At 65.9% G+C, this 16354-nt stretch overlaps 5 protein-coding genes across 5 annotated transcripts; 3 read left to right on the top strand and 2 right to left on the bottom strand.

Moving 5' to 3' along the window:
• Positions 1-563: 563 nt before the first annotated feature.
• On the top strand, positions 564-857 carry JDV02_003874 (uncharacterized protein; the record flags this gene model as incomplete). The annotated part of the gene is made up of 1 exon (XM_047985046.1): positions 564-857. One exon carries the CDS (start codon positions 564-566, stop codon positions 855-857), a length of 294 nt encoding a protein of 97 aa, XP_047841021.1.
• A 900-nt stretch (positions 858-1757) lies between these two features.
• Positions 1758-3537, bottom strand: CAR1 (Arginase). The gene is made up of 3 exons (XM_047985045.1): positions 2963-3537; positions 2233-2816; positions 1758-2178 (listed from the first exon to the last, which is right to left on the bottom strand). The coding sequence occupies exons 1-3, from the start codon at positions 3497-3499 to the stop codon at positions 1869-1871; spliced, it is 1431 nt and encodes a 476-aa protein (XP_047841020.1). The 5' UTR covers positions 3500-3537; the 3' UTR covers positions 1758-1868.
• Positions 3538-5983: 2446 nt separating this feature from the next.
• JDV02_003872 (uncharacterized protein) lies at positions 5984-7162 on the bottom strand (the record flags this gene model as incomplete). Its single annotated transcript, XM_047985044.1, has 1 exon — positions 5984-7162. One exon carries the CDS (start codon positions 7160-7162, stop codon positions 5984-5986), a length of 1179 nt encoding a protein of 392 aa, XP_047841019.1.
• Positions 7163-10442: 3280 nt separating this feature from the next.
• Positions 10443-13099, top strand: TAF12 (Transcription initiation factor TFIID subunit 12). The gene is made up of 2 exons (XM_047985043.1): positions 10443-12618; positions 12668-13099. Exons 1-2 carry the CDS (start codon positions 10636-10638, stop codon positions 12923-12925), a joined length of 2241 nt encoding a protein of 746 aa, XP_047841018.1. The 5' UTR covers positions 10443-10635; the 3' UTR covers positions 12926-13099.
• Positions 13100-13622: 523 nt separating this feature from the next.
• Positions 13623-16276, top strand: RPN3 (26S proteasome non-ATPase regulatory subunit). The gene is made up of 3 exons (XM_047985042.1): positions 13623-14453; positions 14531-15870; positions 15925-16276. Exons 1-3 carry the CDS (start codon positions 14180-14182, stop codon positions 16066-16068), a joined length of 1758 nt encoding a protein of 585 aa, XP_047841017.1. The 5' UTR covers positions 13623-14179; the 3' UTR covers positions 16069-16276.
• Positions 16277-16354: the final 78 nt, after the last annotated feature.

The raw sequence follows: 16354 nt of genomic DNA, 5'->3' as shown, positions 1-16354 counted from the left end.
CCCCGTGGAGACGGGACGCAGCGGGACGCAGCGGCTCACGCTGAGATGGGGCGGCTCCGTGTCTCGCCTCGAATGTCGAGGCCATGTGCACGATTCGGCAGGTCGGTTTTCGTGCTGGTGCCGGGATGCAGCTGCGGGCGCGCCGCCGAGCTCCAGCCACCTACAGTGTACCTAGGCACTACCGCCTCCCGTGGGCCGCTGACCGGCCCGGCCGACAGATTGCACTAGCTTCCGCCGCCAGGCTAGCCAGGTACCGCAGTGGAGGGCATCGTCAGATTCCGTCGTCCTCCGCTTACCTCAGTCTCATCAGCCTCATCAGTCTCGTCACCATATATATCAAGACTCTTGCACGACGCGCAACGGTCCATCAGTCAGCGGAAATGAACTATATGCTTGCCACGAAGACGCCCGAGCCGTCCGGCGGCCACGAGAATGGCAGTCTTTGGAGAGCCGCCGCTATTTAACGCGGTCCATGGCGCCCGTGGCCGGCATCGAGACATCGCTCGACATCGCAGTCTATCCCAACTACTACTTCAACCGCGTCCAAGCCTCCCGACGACACCATGAGACCCTGCGTGGCGATCCTGGCGGCGTGCAGCATGGTGCTGGCAGTCTCGGCCGTCGAGACCATGCCCACCGTGGCAGAGGACGTCTTCCCCATGGAGGAGACCTCGGCCGTCGAGACAATGCCCACCATGACAGAGGACGACGACGTCCCCGTGGAGGAGACCTCGGCCGTCGAGACCATGCCCACCGCGACAGAGGACGAAGACGTCCCCACCGAGGCGACCCCGATGCCGACGCCCACCGACAGCATCTTGGACAAGCGCAAGGGGTCGGCAATCGCGAGGAGGTGACGAGTGCGGAGGAAACTTTCTCGCCAAGACGAACTCGGGCCACAACTGGTGCGTCCTAACCTCCCCGACCCGGGCGACACGTACAGAGAGTTTTTGTGTGCTGACCCTGCAACAGCCGCAAGAGAAAGTCGGGCCACTGCTGTGCCACGGCGAGCGACGGCGGCATCGATGCCCGCAATGCCGGCGAGAGGTGCGGTTACTGCTCCAGCGGATATTGCAGTCACCGGAATGGGCCTTGAACTGTCACCCAAGGCCGCCGTGCACTTTTTTCCATTCTTTCTGCATCTTGACCTATCAACTAGGTATTATAGACAAATCATGAAGCCTCGCGAGTTGCCCTAGCAAACTGTCCGATGCCCGCAAAGTTGAAGAGCTTGTCTCACACACGCATGTCCATTCACCTGCGATGCTCGCACCCTGATCCAATATACAGCATAGCGTACCCGCCCAAGTCCCAGTCAGTGAGTCGTGCGGCCTGGCTACGAAGCCCCGTGGTGAGACGGGACCGACTGCCGCCCTTGGTGCTGGGCCGTGCGGTGCCGCGCCCCACTCGGAGCCGGCCCGCTGACGGTGCACCAACGTTGGCGCTGGGGCTCCGCATGCTCCGCATCGTCCGACAGCCCCCGGTCGTGCCGAGCGCTCCGTCGATCGCCAAGTCGGGTGTCAATTCCTTTGAACGCGTCCAACGGCGAACCCGCGGAACTTCCACGTGACGGCTCCGGGGCTGTGCTGCGTCCGTCGACGGGGACGCGGGCGAGGCCGGCCCACTACAACTCTGGCAGGGTTCCAGCCTGTCCAACAGCTGTTGTGCACAAGAGCGGGGCCATCAGCGGCCGTGTGCACAGGCCAGCCTGCATCGTGCAGCGTCCTCACCGCATGTTCAATACCGGCTTCATCAAGCGTAAAGACAATTCTAGGATATCTGAGCTGCACTGCCATGCCATGACATTCTATTCCGACCAATCACGCCGCTCGACCCCGATCCGCGTCAACCCCCAGCCCACTACAAGCCTACAACAGCGTGTCGCCGAGGGCGCACCGCACCAGCGAGCAGCCGGCGCGGACCGTCTCCTGGGCGCCGGCCTCGGTGGCGGCCAGGGCCGGGTTCACCTCGACCAGGTCGATGGCGACCAGCTGGCCCGTCTGGTGGACGCACTCGCAAATGTAGTCGCCCTCGCGCAGCGTCAGGCCGCCGCGGACGGGGGTGCCGGTGCTGGGCGCCCACATGGGGTCGAGGGCGTCGACGTCAAACGACAGGTGGACGGGCGTGTCGCTGCCAATGTGGGCGAGGGCCATTTCCATGACGCGGCCGATGCCGTGCCTGGACGCAATCGTTAGCCAGGTGAAAGGTCTCGCATAATCGGCACCAGCTTACCGGTCGACGTCAAACATGGAAAAAGCCTTGATGCCGTTCTCGCGCAGGATGCGCTTCTCGGCGGCGTCGACGTCGCGCAGGCCAATGTAGACGAGCTTCTTGACGCTCAGGCGCATGTCGTCGGTGATCCAGCCAAAGTACTCCTCCTTGTCGTCGCGGGCCAGCCCCGTGGCAAAGGCCAGCGGCATGCCGTGGATGTTGCCGCTGTCGCTGTCCTCGGGGCGGTTGATGTCGGCGTGGGCGTCGACCCAGATGACGGCGATCTCGCGGTTGAGGCGCTCGCGGATGGCCTTGGCCGAGCCGGCAATGGTGCCGATGGCCACGCTGTGGTCGCCGCCCAGCGTCAGCACCAGCCGGCCCTCGCGCGCGTGCTCGTACACCTGCGTCTGCAGCTTGCGGTTGACGGCCGACACGTTGAGCGGGTTCTTCATGCCGCGGTAGTCGGGGTCCTGCTCGGGCGCCAGGTCCTTGTACACGTTGACCTGCGTGTCGCCGTGGATCTTGTACCCGAGCTCGTTGCTGATTTCGCCCAGGAGGCCCGACTCGATGAGCGCCGCGGGGCCGGCGTCGACACCGGCCTTGGGCTGTGGTGCATCGTCAGCATTGCTCTTTGCAGCTTCGTGGGCAAGGAGGGCCGACGGAGGGATGGAGGGGCACGTCAGAGGCAGGGGCCAGCAGCTGCAGGGGGGTGATCGGCGCGGCGTCCGCCACGGCGTCGCGGCTTGCTCACCTGACCTCCGGAGAAGCCCACGGCGACGATGCCGAGCTCGTCCGGCCTGGCGAGGAACTTGCTCTCGACGGCGCTGGTGTTCATGGCGGCGGATGCGGGTTGTGCGATGGGGGACGAGGTGTGTTTTCGAGTTTTTCTCCTGCTCAGGTTGCGCGACCGTCGGCGTTTTCGACAGCGGGATGACGCAGGGCCCTTGGGTTCTGGAAGACGGATGCCGAGGGACGCTAGCAGAGGCCACGGACAGCCTATCACGCTCGGTGGGGTGGGGTGGTACAGGCGGTAGAAACTGGCACGGCGCGACGACCGAAAACTCAAGGTGTGCGGATGGGAGCGAGGGCGAGGTCTGGGCGGGCAGGTATATATAATCACGGCGGCGGGAAATGCAAGAGCGGGGAGGCCCGTCAAGAAACAGCGAACAGGACGACGACAAGCAAAATGACTCGGGAGGGCGACGGCGGCTCCCCCATCGCCAGAGCGAGCACGAGACTTGGGGGGGGGGGGCCTCGGGTTCGTGGGAACGAGACGCCCTGGCAACATGCCTGGTACGAAGGGGGCACGGCAGGGCGGGCTATACTCCTAAGTGCAGGTACGGGAGAAGATCGTGGCTAGTGCCAAGGCGTTGCAAAGCGCGCAAAACAGACGCACCGCGCCGGAGAGGGGGGGAGAGTGGAGGAGGGGAGCTCGGAGGCCCGTATGACCGAATTTTTGGTTTTTTTTTCTCCCCGGAGTGTCACTTAACGGTCGCTTTCTCTCCGGAGTGTCACTTAACGGCAAGGCCTCGGCCGCCGCATTCCACGTTTGCAGTCCACCTGAACCCCCCACCGCGCCAACGAGAGCCGCCGCCGGGCCCGCGGGGCGCTGCGAGGGGCAAGGGGGGGCGTTCGCAGTCCACCTCGCTTGAGCTCACAGGCATCTCACGTATGCCCATATGGCTGCGCGGGCGTGGGCGCTCGTGGTGGTGTTGCTGCTGACGGCGGGCAGGGCAGGGAGGAAGCACTGCAGGATTCGTCTCGTGAACAGCCATGGCGCGCAGCCGAGGTGGTACATGACGACGGCGATGATGCTGTCGTGCATGCGTTTCGTCCGCCCAGCGCCGGCGTCTGCCACGGTGCGGCCAGGTCACGGCTCCCCTCCCGACGTGCGCAGGGCCTACGTTAGTTAGGCGTTTGCCCTTCCGGGGTAGCATCCATGGCCCGACAGACGCGGCCGGGGGCTGGATCAGCGACACGCCCGCAGCGCCGAGACGGACGGGCCTGGGGTGCGAACGCAGCATACTGCCGTTCACCGTGGCCCTCGTCAGCGTTGGCGTTCCATTAGGTACCTGTATTTACCTGCCAAGGTTCCTGCCTGTACCTCCTGAAGCGATGCCCCAGGCCGCAGCCCGCCGTCCTGATGTCCTGGACTCCGGACAGGGCAGCTCCAACACACAGACACCCCCGGATGGAATCGCCTTCAGGGGAACGAGCAGCGCCAAAGCCCCTGGCCGTCGCCCGTCGCGACGCAGCGCCCGTACCCTCGTCATCGCGCCCGGCGGCTGCACCCCCGAAAGCCGGCGCTACCCACCGCACCACCCGGCATCCGGCCAAGCCCAGCCATGCTGTGGCGGCCCTCTTTCGGGGACTGTTAGGTAATGGTGCAGTGGCGCGGCCTCCACGGTACGGTACCTACAGTGGTGTACCTCCACTACCTGAATTGAGTTGCAGCGAGACGAACCCTTTGACTCGGCAGTGCAGGCGGTTGTCCCACAGTGGGCACCGTTGGCACGGCTGGAGGTTCATGCCGCCGCTCGTTGCGCGTCGCTCGTCCACGGATCATGTCAAGAGGCCCGGCGCATCCTCACCGAGACGTAGAATCGCATCGTAAATTCTTCCAAGCCTTCGGCGGACACGGCAGAGCCTCGAAGCCAAGCATCGGCAAGAATACTAAGTGAATAAGGCAAGCTTCTTCAAGCCAGGCCAGCACCACCCCCCGCACCGTAACGCTGCACGCACACGTCCAGATGCAACACCGCAAGCCGGGCTCCGAAACGCCCGGTTTCTGTCACCGGACGCTGCGTCGCCACCGTCCCTCGCTGACACATACATACATCCCGCCGCCCATCGACTTGGTACAATTTGCGTAAAAACTACAACCTCCCAGCCTGCTCTCCAAGCCGGGGGCGCAACATCGGCCACGCCCCTCGTGACGTTGCCCGTGTCACGTCGCGCGCGCACGACGGCCCTCGACGCACGTTCGCAGCACCGACGCGGGGCCTCTCGGAGCCGAAGAGCGCCAGTCGACGGGCGGGTTGTACTTTACTGTACGTACGCGGCGCTGCTTGGTCGCATGGACGCTCTTGGGGCGGGCCCTGTGGATCGAGACCAAGGGCTGTTCGTCTGTGGTGTGGAGCTCCGATGAGAGGACCAGGATCTGATAAGACGAATTGAAGCGCCGGCACTGTTCGTAGTGCCTGGCAACAGGCATCTTCCTGGCTGCTCTGCTCATCGAGACGGCAGTATCACTCAGCATGCACCCCGTCAAGCACAGCCAACAGCGGTGCACAACGAAACCCGGCCATCACGCAGCAGCAGGAGCTCGTTCGCACGCACGCACAAAGCAACGTTCTATGTCGACCGGTCTATCGCGATGCAAAGCAGGCAAGCAGGATGTCGTCCCACGCGTCCGTCGCAGCACGGCGCATGGCCTCCCTCCCCGCAGCCATCCAAAAGAGAACAAGAAAAGAAAACTATGTGCAACGTCGAACAAAAAAGCAGTGGTCTATCAGGTATCGTAACGAAAGAGACTGCTGCCCCCTCGCACCGTGCCGGCGTGTCTATGCGGTGCCGCCGGAAACGCTTTTCATGCTCGTGTCGTGGTCATTGTCGCTCTCACACCGCTCATCGATGCTCCTTCATGCTCATGTCGTGATCATCATGGCTCTCGCCAACCCGTCCAGCTCCCTCGTCCTTCCGATGCAGTCATGTCATTGGCGTGCATTCGTCCATCGTCATCGTCGTCCTCGCCTCATCTCGGACGACTCGCTCAGCTCGACTCAACCTCCATAATCTCCATGGTATAGTACGGCAGCTCCCGCGCCAGCGAGTTGACCGTCACGTACTCGTCCTCGCTCGAGTCGGGCTCGTCGAGCTCGTCGATGCGCGGCTCGGGCGGGTCCTGGAACAGCAGGCTCCCGCGGTGCAGCCGCTTGCGCATGCGCCGCGCGCTGGAGCCCACGTCGTTTGCGTCGTCGAGCGCGCCCTCGCCGTCGTTGTCCGAGTCGTCGCCGCTCAGCTCGCTGTGCGTCCGCTTGCCGAAGCTGCTCGACATGCTCACGCGCCGGAACCGCCGCAGCTCCTGCCGCCGCTGGTAAAAGGCCTCTTCGTCGTCCTCGGGCGCGCTGGCCTCCTCCTCCTCCTCCTCCTCCTCCTCCTCCTCCTCCTCCTCCTCCTCCTCCTCCTCCTCCTCCTCCTCCTCGTCCGACGCCTCGTTGCTGCAGTGCAGGTTGCGCAGGTTGTGCATCATGCCCCTGTCGAGGTCCTTGTGGCGGGACCGCGACCGGCTGCGGCTCGACTCGACCTCGGTCGGGCGCAGCACGTCGAGCCCCTCGCAGCCGCTGTCCATGGGGTCAATGTCCTCGATGGTGAAGTCGCACTCGACCGTGATGCGCGAGACGTGCACCGTCCCGCGGGCGTGCGCATCGGTGGCCGAGCTTGACGAGGCCGACGCCGAGTGCGAGTGCGCCCTGCCGCCCGACCGCCGCCGCGCCGGCTCGTCCGAGTCGTCGCCGTCGGCATCGTCCGCATCCGAGCCGTCCGGGGACGCGGCATCGGCGTCGACGGGCATGCCCCGCTCAGCCAACCCCACGACCGAGTCCCCGTCCCCATCCTCATCCTCATCCTCGTCCGACGTCGACGACGAGGCCGACGACCGGGGGCTCAGCTGCGGCGGGCCGACCCTGGGCCGGTAGCTAAACTGGTGGCCGTTGCCGACGGGCTTGATGTTGGGGTCCTGGGCCAGCGGCCGCGAGAAGCGGTAAAAGGCGGCCTGCTGGAGCGGGCTCTTGCGGGCCAGCCCTGGCGACGCCATGGGCGTGTCGGGCGGCGACGTCGGGTCGGCGGCGGCGGCAGCGGCGGCGTGAGGGCGGTGACCGTCCCGGCCCAGCTGGAGGTCCGCCGGCGTGGACGGACCGCGCCGGCCTGGGCCGCTTTTGAGTTTGGCCATGACGGCCGGTCGAGTCGCCAATGGACGGACGCTACAGGGAGGGTTTCGAGAAACGGCTAGGGCGACTCGCCGTAAACGTATGTGTACTTTGTACTTTGTATGTATGTGTCTGTCTGTCTGCGTACGTGCGTGTGCGTGCGTGCAAGTGGAGTCAGAGCGCTCCCCTTGCCGGTGCTCGACTCGTCGTCACCCGTCTCTGCCCGGCAGACTGGCCAGGGCCGAGGACCAAGGGGACGAGTCGCAAGAAACGTATTGGAGTCCGACGCTCAGCAGCAGGCAGGTCTGTCTGCAAGCAATCGGCGGTGATCCTATCAGGGATGAAGCCGCCTGCAGCTGTGGGGTCAAGAGCAGGGCGAGCAAAAAAAAGAGCACCGATGCGGTGCGGGGGAATTGGGCTGGATGGGTGGATGGATGGATGGACGGACGGAAGCGTGGTCTGTCTGCTGGTGGTGTGTGCTGGCACAATGCAGACGGACGCGGCAGGGCATCGGGCGATGCGACGCACGCCGGGCCTTTTGGTCGATCTTCCCGGGTCGTCAACCAGACCAGAGAGGACAAGGACACGGAGAGGTGATGAGCCGCGCTGCTGCTGCGGGCTGCCAGCGGAAAAGGGGGCGTTCGTTGGAGGCGGTCAGGGAGTCAGGACCCAAAGGAGGAACCTCCAGCAAGGAGAAGAGGATATTCTGCCGGCGTGGGGGGTCATGATAGACTGCGCGGAGCGGTGCTGTGGAAACGCGGCCGTGATCGCCAGCGACTTTGTTGCCGTGCCGTGCCGTGACGTGCCGTGACGTGCCGTGTTGTATCGTGTTGTATCGTGGAACGTCTGGTCCGTTGGGAGGCGCTGGTCGTGACGGGCCCGAGACGTCGCGACGAGAGTCTCTCGCGGAGGGGAGAGAGTGTGTAGGAAAGAGAGAGAGAGAGGGAGGCGAGAGGAGCGCCGGCGATGGGAGGGCGAGGTGGTGGGAGACGGCGGCTGACTTGCAGACCCGGGGGTGGAGGGGGATGGCAGGCAATATGCGAGAATAGACAGACGGACGGTGGTTTGTCAGAGATCTGCGGCCCGCGGCGCTGCGCTCCGGGCAGGTTCGCTGGACGGCTGGTGTGCGTCGCCGTGGGCTGGGCGCTCGGGCAGGGAAGAAGAAAGGGTGGTGATGATGGTGATGATGATGATGACGACGGGGGGGGGCGCGGATCCGGTGCCCTGGCCTGCGTTGCGTTGCGATGCGTGCGGCGGCGGCGGCGGCGGGACGGCGCGCGCGTTGTGGTAATATAATCAGGTCAAGGGAACAACGGTCAATGCTGAGACGTCGATGCGTCGAGCGGCCTCAACGGTGCGGCAGCGGCGAGCAGGGGAATCGCGGCCAGCAACAATGCGACTCGGCCTCGGGCGTCTAGACTGTTTCAGACGGTCTGCCGGATCGCTCAATGCGCAGACGCACGCACGCACGCACGCACGCACGTCCGAGACGGGGGGGGCTCGCCGTCAGCAGGCACAAAGAAGCAAGCCAGCGAGCGAGCGTGCGGAGGGAGGCCCAGGCCTGCAACAGCCGAGGCAGCAGCAGTCAGTGGACGGCGGCGGTGCCTCAGTGCTGTCGAGCGTGCTTGGGTCGTGGGGATGGGTTGTGGCGCTGCTCTGCCCCGTGTACGTTGTGGCTCGGGATATGGCACAGCGATGCAGCAACAAGCAACGTACAGAACGTAGGGGGAAAGCGTGTGGTGGTGATGCCCAGAATCCAGATCGACCGACCGACGGATCGCACTGCTGGGCCGGAAGGGTGGATGGTGGTGTGCTCGGCTGTCCGTCAGACAAATACGTACGTAGCTGCAACAACGGCGTCGCTCCGGGCAGGCAAATGGCGTAGCGGGGATTTGATGCATCCATCCGTCCATCATCCTTTGAGCGCGGCGGCCTCTGCGGCACCTCCGTCTTATACCTCTCCGGCCGCCACGCACAGCGATAAGCCCAGGACAGTAACCACCATCAGTCACCCGTCGCGCTGCCACCCACGGCCGCCGCCACCAACGACCCAAGGTTAGTACGCCTCTACGCCCCAGTCCAAGGGCACGCCATGGGCAGGGACCCAGCTCTCGCAACGACGGCACTCCCTGCGGGCGTCTGATGTGCTCCGCTCCGTCCATGTTGGGCATCAACGCTCCGGCCCGGCCCACGAGCCTCCATGCAGTGCCCCCAACCCGCCCTCAGAGCCGGCCCCGTCCGCCAGTCACGACGCGCTGCGAGCAAGAGTCATCCGCAATCTGCGCCCGGAAAAATTTTCGACGTCGTGTCGTTGCTGCTCAGACGCGCGAGCTGGGGAATGTGCGTATGGATGGACACTGCGACGGGCTCGACGCGTCGTGGTGTCTATGCCATGCCGTCTCCAGTCGTCCATCGGCACTGCAGCCACAACGGCCCTGACGCTGCATGTGCCAACCCGACGACGCGGTCCTTGCTGCTAGCTCAGTTTGCCCATTTGTAAGAACAAGGGCAGCAACACGTGTCAGCCAGTGGCTGCGGCTAGAGGTCATGTCTGCGCTGTTTCGAGCTGGATGCCCAAGTGCTTCATGCCTTGAAACGCACCCTCGACAGCAAGTGCTGTACAGGATACAAAGTACAGTCTAGGCGACGGGCCGTCCACGACCAGCAGGCGTGCCGCGCAACGGGCCTCGCAGCAGACGGGCCGCTTGTGCGAGGTCGATGGGGACGACGGCAGGGTCGAGCCGCCTCCATCGCGGACCCCTGGGATGCACATCAAACGTGGCTCAGCCGTCCAGATGCCGTGCATGCCAGCCAGATGTGTCATGTGTCATGCAGCGGCTCGGCTTCGATTTGTCTTCTAGACGCGGGGCGGCGGCCGAGGCTGTCCGTCTCTGGCACCGCGACCGAGGGGATGGCCGTGTCCACAAGCACTCTGCGCCGGCAGACGGTTCATCCCGCGTGGTGAAGCGGCTGCGTGGAGGAGCTGCGACTCCACGCCTCGTCCATCGGACCGCAACAGCCGCCCTGACTGAAAGTATATACAGCAAATTGCGCAATGGCCTAAATAATATGCAGCAAACTGCGCAATGACCTATCCGACCATCGAGCGTCACCAGGCCACGCGTCCTGGGAAGACAGGATGAACCCAGCATAGGGTAAGGTGAGCCGGTGAGGAAGCTGTCAATGCATTGTTGTATGTTAGTCATCAAGTAATGCCACCAGGCGGTGTGGGGAACCACCAGTGCCGTAGATTTTCCGTGCCCGTGCGCGGACCCGCCCGTCGACGGCGGAGTCAACGACGTCGACGAACCCGTCCGCGCCGTCAACACCAGGACGCCAACACCATCACGCAGCCGCTCCTTCCCATCTCGCGCGACAGACTGCGCATCGCATCTCATACCAATACCGCCCAGTCAGAGCTCGCCCGTCTGTCCTCGATCTCATTCCTCGACCCTCGGCCCGCCGCCCGCCCGCCCGCCCGGGCTCAACGCGCGTCATGAATCCCGCCCAGGGCCAGCAGGGCCAGCCGGGCCAGGCAGCCCAGCCGGGCCAGTCCGGGGCGGCTCCGCAGCCGCAGCAGCGGCCTCCCATGTACCAGCCGCAGCAGATCCGCAACCTGCCCATGCTGAGCGAGGACGAGAAGAACAAGTACGAGGCCGGCCTCCGCGGGCTGTGGAACAAGGCCAACAGCTCGCCGGCCGGGAGCAACGACCAGAACGCCGCCAGGATGAAGATCATCGAGTTCTCCCGGATGCTCATCACCAAGATCCAGCAGCGCCGCAGCCAGATCCAGCAGCACCAGCAACAACACGTCGCCCAGCAGCCGGGCCAGCAGCAACAACAGCAGCCGGCCCAGACACCGGTCCGGCCGCCGTCGGCGCCGCAGCCGCCGCAAAAACGTCCCCAGCCGCCGCAGACGCAGCCAGCCCAGCCGGCACAGACACCGGCGCAGACGCAGGCGCAAGCGCAGGCACAAGCCCAGCAGCAGCAGCAGCAGCAGCAACAACAACAACAAAACAAGGAGCAGGCGAGTGCCGGCGCGCCCCAGGGCGAAGGCTCCGCGGCCGCAGCCCCGACGCCCGCGCAGACCGCCACCGCTGCCGCCGCCACCGCTCCCCCCGCGCAGCGGCTCAAGTTCCCCGACCACATCATGCAGCACATGAACCGGCTCAACATCCGGCCGCCGCCGAGCATGGCGGGCAAGACGCCGGCCGAGGTCGCCAAGTGGACCGAGGACATGAGGGACCGCTATGGACGGGCCCTGTGGACCATGGAAAACGGCAAGACCAAGATCGCGTCCATCGAGAAGCACATCAAGGACAGAGCCGCCGCGGGCAACCCGCTCAAGGAGGACGAGGCGCGCCAGCTGCAGCAGCGCAAGGAGCAGCAGGCCAAGCTGTACACGGACGCGCACAAGTGGGTGGAAACGTTCAGGAAGACCCAGGAGAGCCTCCAGCCAAACACCCAAGGAGGCCAGAGCGGCGCCGCGGGAGCTGCTGCCGCGGGTCCCGCCGCCGCCGCCGCGCAGCAGGCCACGCCGGTTCCGGCTCCGACCAGGCCGCAGCCGCCGAACCAGGGCGGCGCGGCGACGCCCGCAAAGGCGGCGCTCGAGGCGGCCAAGCATCAGCAGCAGATGGCCGCGGCGAGTCGGGCCTCCCCGGCCAACGGAGCCCTCGCGCCGGCCCAGGCACAGGGGCAGCCCCGACCTACGCCCCCAAACGCCGCCGCCGCCGCCGCTGCCCAGCAGCCCACGCAGGCGCCGCCGCCCACGCAGGCTCAACCGCAGGCTCAACCGCAGGCGCAAAAGACGGAGCAGGCGCACCCGCCGCCGGTCAACACGGCCCTCGCATCGACCATGGCCGCGCAGGCGCAGGCGCAGGCGCAGCAGGCGCAGACGCAAGCGCAGACGCCCGGGTCGCAGGCACAGGGCGCCGCGCGGGTGCAGACGCCGCAGTCGTCGACGCCCGCCACGGCCGCCGGGCCAACGCGCGCACTCAGTCACTCGGCCGCCATGTCACTCGCGAACCAGAGAGCCGCCGGAAGCACCCCGGGCAGCGCACCCGTTCAGCAGCAGCAGCCTGGCGTCGGCACCCCAACGTCGGCGACGGGACCTATGAATGCCAGCGCCGTGCAGCAGCAGCAGCAGCAGGGTCACCCCCACGCACACCCGACACAGCAGACAGGCATCCAAGCAAAGATGCCCATCTCCAAGCAGCTCCCGGAAAAGGCCACGGCCGTGCCGCAGGGCGTGACGCTGGGAGGCGGCGTCAGCGCCGGCCGACCGACCATGTCGCAGGGCACGGGCACGCTCGGCGGCGTTATGAACCAGCCGCCCGTGGCCCGCATCCCGGCCTACAACCACGACGCCGAGGGCGACCACGTGCTCAGCAAGAAGAAGCTCGACGAGCTCGTCCGGCAGGTGTGCGGCGGCACGGGCGAGGGCCAGGAGGGCAACCTCTTGTCGCCCGACGTGGAAGAGGTATGTCGCGTTTTGACGATTTCCTGGCAGCTGGCTGACCCCTTGGCAGAACATCCTCAACATGGCCGACTCGTTTGTGGACAACGTGCTGCACTCGGCGTGCCGCAACGCCAAGGAGCGCGGCTCCAAGGTGCTCGAGATTCGCGACATCCAGCTGATCCTGGAGCGCACGTACAACATCCGCGTCCCGGGCTACTCGTCGGACGAGCTGCGGACGGTGCGCAAGGTGCAGCCGTCGCCGGGCTGGATCGCCAAGATGAGCGCCGTGCAGGCGGCCAAGGTGATGCCGGGCAAGGGGGAGCTCTGAGCACGACGTGCGTGGACGGTTTGCGACTGGGGCTGGACACTGGCGTTTTGGAGCGGGACGGCTGGACTGGGCTACGGCTCTACTTTACGAGGGCGATGGCGTTGACCGTTTAGATTGCAGAGGCGATCAGGAGTCCGAAGCTGATTTTGGCATGCCCCGTCTGGCCATGCGATGCGGGTGATGTTGTCTCACGTGAATCAAGGCGTAGCCACTGCTGTAGTTGCAGTCAGGCCTCGTGACGGGGCGCGCACCTGACGATGCCTGACGGCCGCGGGCTGGCGATTGGCGGGCTCCGCTCCCATGCTCACCACGCTCGACGTCGCGGGATGCAGTGGATGATAAAGCGCAGGCGTGCCCGGTGAAAGACGTCAATGTTTGCCAGGCACCCGAGCAACCCAGAGCCCCAAACTGGAGCCCTTGCAACCGCAGCTGTCGCGCAGTGGAGGCTCACTCCAGGGCTTCCAGGTTTGCACCAGGCCCAACAGCCTAAACGTGGTGTCGCCAGGGCTGTCCACGCTGTCCAGGGTGCTGTCAGCGCAGTGGAGGCATTGTCTGCTGTGAACAGCGTGCTGCAGGATGTGCTGGGGCAGGCAGGCAACAGGGTCGACAACGTCACTCTGTCGTGGGCCCACCCTCGCCTCGCCCAGCGGCCGGCCACTGGCTGAGCCCGCGTCGCCGCCCACGTCGCCTCCCGGGGCTCCGTTGGGACGCGGTACGTGGCAGGTACCTGGGCGCGCGGGCAGCCCGAGGCGCGGCGCCAGGTACCTCGCCCGTGCAGCGGCGTGCAGGCTGCTGGTGCTGGCCCGTGCTCCGCGACGCCAAGGTGCATCCGGTTCTCGTCCTGAGCTCGAACCTTCCCTGCACCTCTTCCTCGCAGCATCGCCATCGCCATCACCACCACCGCCATCGCCATCACCGCCAGGCCATCACCACCACCACCACCCCGAGACGCATCATCCGCGACGCCACGACGACGCACCGCCGCGGCTCCCGTCACCGAGCCCTCGCCGCACCCGGCACCCGCCGTCCCCATCCTGCCGAGCGGGCTGCCCCTGGAGCGAGCGGGCCACGCAGCACCAGCACGAGCAAGAGCACCAGCACCAGCACGGGGACACACGCGCGACCGGATCGCACCATTGCCACGGTAGCCTCCCCTGCCATCACCATCCCCATCATTCGCAGCCTCATCACCCATCACCACCCCCATCGCCTCCGCACCAGGGACCCTCTGCCGTCGTCCACCCGGCCGCCGCCATGCCCGGCAAAACGCCCCAGAGCAACGGCAACGAGCCCGTCGAAAACGGCGTCAGGAACAACGGAGATGTCGAGATGAAGGACGCCAAGAACAAGGGCAAGAAGGGCGCCAAGGACGCCACCGCCGACGACGAGATGACGGTGGTCGTGCCGCCGTCCAAGGCGGCCAAGCAGCCGCACAAGCCCCAGGACGGCGACGGCGACGTGTCCATGGGCGACGACGCGGCCGACGGCGGCGAGGTCAAGGCCGACCCGGCGCTGCAGACGGTCACAGGTACGTGCCCTTCTCTTCTTTCCCTTGCCCCCATTCGGACATGTCCTCGGTGCAGGCGAGACGCTGACGCGCCCCAGACATCAAGAGCAACTTTGCCCTGCTAGACCGCGCCGTGGCCCTCTTCGACGCCAGGTTTTCGCTGCGGGCCCTGCGGTCCATCTCCGTCATCCGCAAGCGGCTGACGCCCGACATCATCGGCCAGGCCATTGTCGACACGTTCCCCGCCACCGTCACGTCCGGCAACATTGCCAAGAACCTGCTGGTGGCCGTTGGGCGCGAGGGCATGCCGCTGGGCCGCCAGGCGGGCGGGCCCGAGATGGAGGTGGACGGGGGCGAGGGCAAGGTCAGCGCCGCCGCCAAGAACGGCTCCAAGAAGGAGGCCAAGGACATCATCCCCGAGATCGACATCTTCCTCGGCATCCTGGTGCAGGTGTACCTGTTCGACGGCAAGGAGTACGCCAAGGGCGCCGAGTTCTCGCGGTACCTGTCGGAGCGGATCCAGGCGCTCAACCGCCGCACGCTGGACTCGCTGTCGGCCAAGGTGTACTTTTACTACTCGCTCTTCTGCGAGCACATGGCGCCGCAGCCGCCGTCGCCCGAGTCGCCGATTGTGGAGCTGCGGCCGACGCTGCTGGCGGCGCTGCGGACGGCGGTGCTGCGCAAGGACATTGACACGCAGGCGTCGGTGATTGTGCTGCTGCTGCGCAGCTACCTGCTGACGTCGCACATTGGGCAGGCGGACCTGCTGGTGTCGCACACGCAGTTCCCGGAGAACGCCGTCAACAACCAGGTGGCGCGGTTCCTGTACTACCTGGGGCGCATCCGGGCGATCCAGCTGCGCTACACGGAGGCGCACGAGCACCTGACGGCGGCGACGCGCAAGGCGCCGTCGAGCGGGTGCGCCGTGGGCTTCTCGCAGACGGCGACCAAGCTGCTCATGGTGGTGGAGCTGCTCATGGGCGACATCCCCGACCGCGCCACGTTCCGGCTGCCGTCGCTCGAGGACGCGCTGCACCCCTACCTGCTGCTGGTGCAGGCGGTCCGCGTCGGCAACCTCGAGGACTTTGAGACGGCCATTGCCGACCACGCCGACACGTTCCGCCGCGACGGCACCTACTCGCTCATCCTGCGCCTGCGCCAAAACGTCATCAAGACGGGCATCCGCATGATGTCGCTGTCCTACTCGCGCATCTCGCTGCGCGACATTTGCATCCGCCTCCACCTCGGCAGCGAGGAGTCGGCCGAGTACATTGTCGCCAAGGCCATTAGGGATGGCGTCATCGAGGCCACCCTCGACCGCGAGCGCGGCTTCATGAAGAGCAAGGAGGTCGGCGACGTCTACGCCACCCGCGAGCCCGGCGAGGCCTTTCACGACCGCATCCGCGCCTGCCTCGCGCTGCACGACGAGAGCGTCAAGGTGAGTTTCCCCCCCAGACGCTGTTTACACGTACGCCCGGTGCTGACGACCCAGGCCATGCGCTTCCCGATGAACCAGCACCGCCTCGAGCTCAAGAACGCGCAGGAGGCGCGCGAGCGCGAGCGCGAAATGGCAAAGGAGATCCAGGAGGGCGACCTGGACGAGGACGACCTCGGGGGCGACTTTGAGGGCATGTAGGTCTAGTCTGTACTATCCGCTACGTTTCCATGGACGGCATTGGACGCCTCGTGGGCACTTGTGTATACATGCCACCGGTGCGGCCAGGCGCTCGCGTGGGCGGCTGGGAGAGGTGCTATAGAGGTCGTGCGGCGGCGTAATGGGCTGCCGTTGTGTATTAGATACTGGCGGGAACGGATGCACTTTCTTTACTGCGTTTGAGTCTGACCGTGAGATGCCATGAGCGTGACGAGAAATCTGGATCAGCCCTGTCAAGACGAGCGCTGGATGTTTGCTGGCCAGGTGG

The sequence above is a fragment of the Purpureocillium takamizusanense genome, chromosome 3, assembly GCF_022605165.1.
Source record: "Purpureocillium takamizusanense chromosome 3, complete sequence".
Taxonomy (NCBI): domain Eukaryota; kingdom Fungi; phylum Ascomycota; class Sordariomycetes; order Hypocreales; family Ophiocordycipitaceae; genus Purpureocillium; species Purpureocillium takamizusanense.
Note: the sequence above shows the minus strand (reverse complement) of the source record. Positions and strands in the feature narration are given on the sequence as shown.

Coding starts and splice junctions, on each gene's coding strand:
- TAF12 (XM_047985043.1), top strand. CDS start 10,636: ATGAATCCCGCCCAGGGCCAGCAGGGCCAGCCGGGCCAGGCAGCCCAG. Junction 12,619..12,667: donor TGTCGCCCGACGTGGAAGAG/GTATGTCGCGTT, acceptor ACCCCTTGGCAG/AACATCCTCAACATGGCCGA.
- CAR1 (XM_047985045.1), bottom strand. CDS start 3,499: ATGTTGCCAGGGCGTCTCGTTCCCACGAACCCGAGGCCCCCCCCCCCC. Junction 2,817..2,962: donor TGGGCTTCTCCGGAGGTCAG/GTGAGCAAGCCG, acceptor GATGCACCACAG/CCCAAGGCCGGTGTCGACGC. Junction 2,179..2,232: donor TCCATGTTTGACGTCGACCG/GTAAGCTGGTGC, acceptor GATTGCGTCCAG/GCACGGCATCGGCCGCGTCA.
- RPN3 (XM_047985042.1), top strand. CDS start 14,180: ATGCCCGGCAAAACGCCCCAGAGCAACGGCAACGAGCCCGTCGAAAAC. Junction 14,454..14,530: donor GGCGCTGCAGACGGTCACAG/GTACGTGCCCTT, acceptor GACGCGCCCCAG/ACATCAAGAGCAACTTTGCC. Junction 15,871..15,924: donor TGCACGACGAGAGCGTCAAG/GTGAGTTTCCCC, acceptor CTGACGACCCAG/GCCATGCGCTTCCCGATGAA.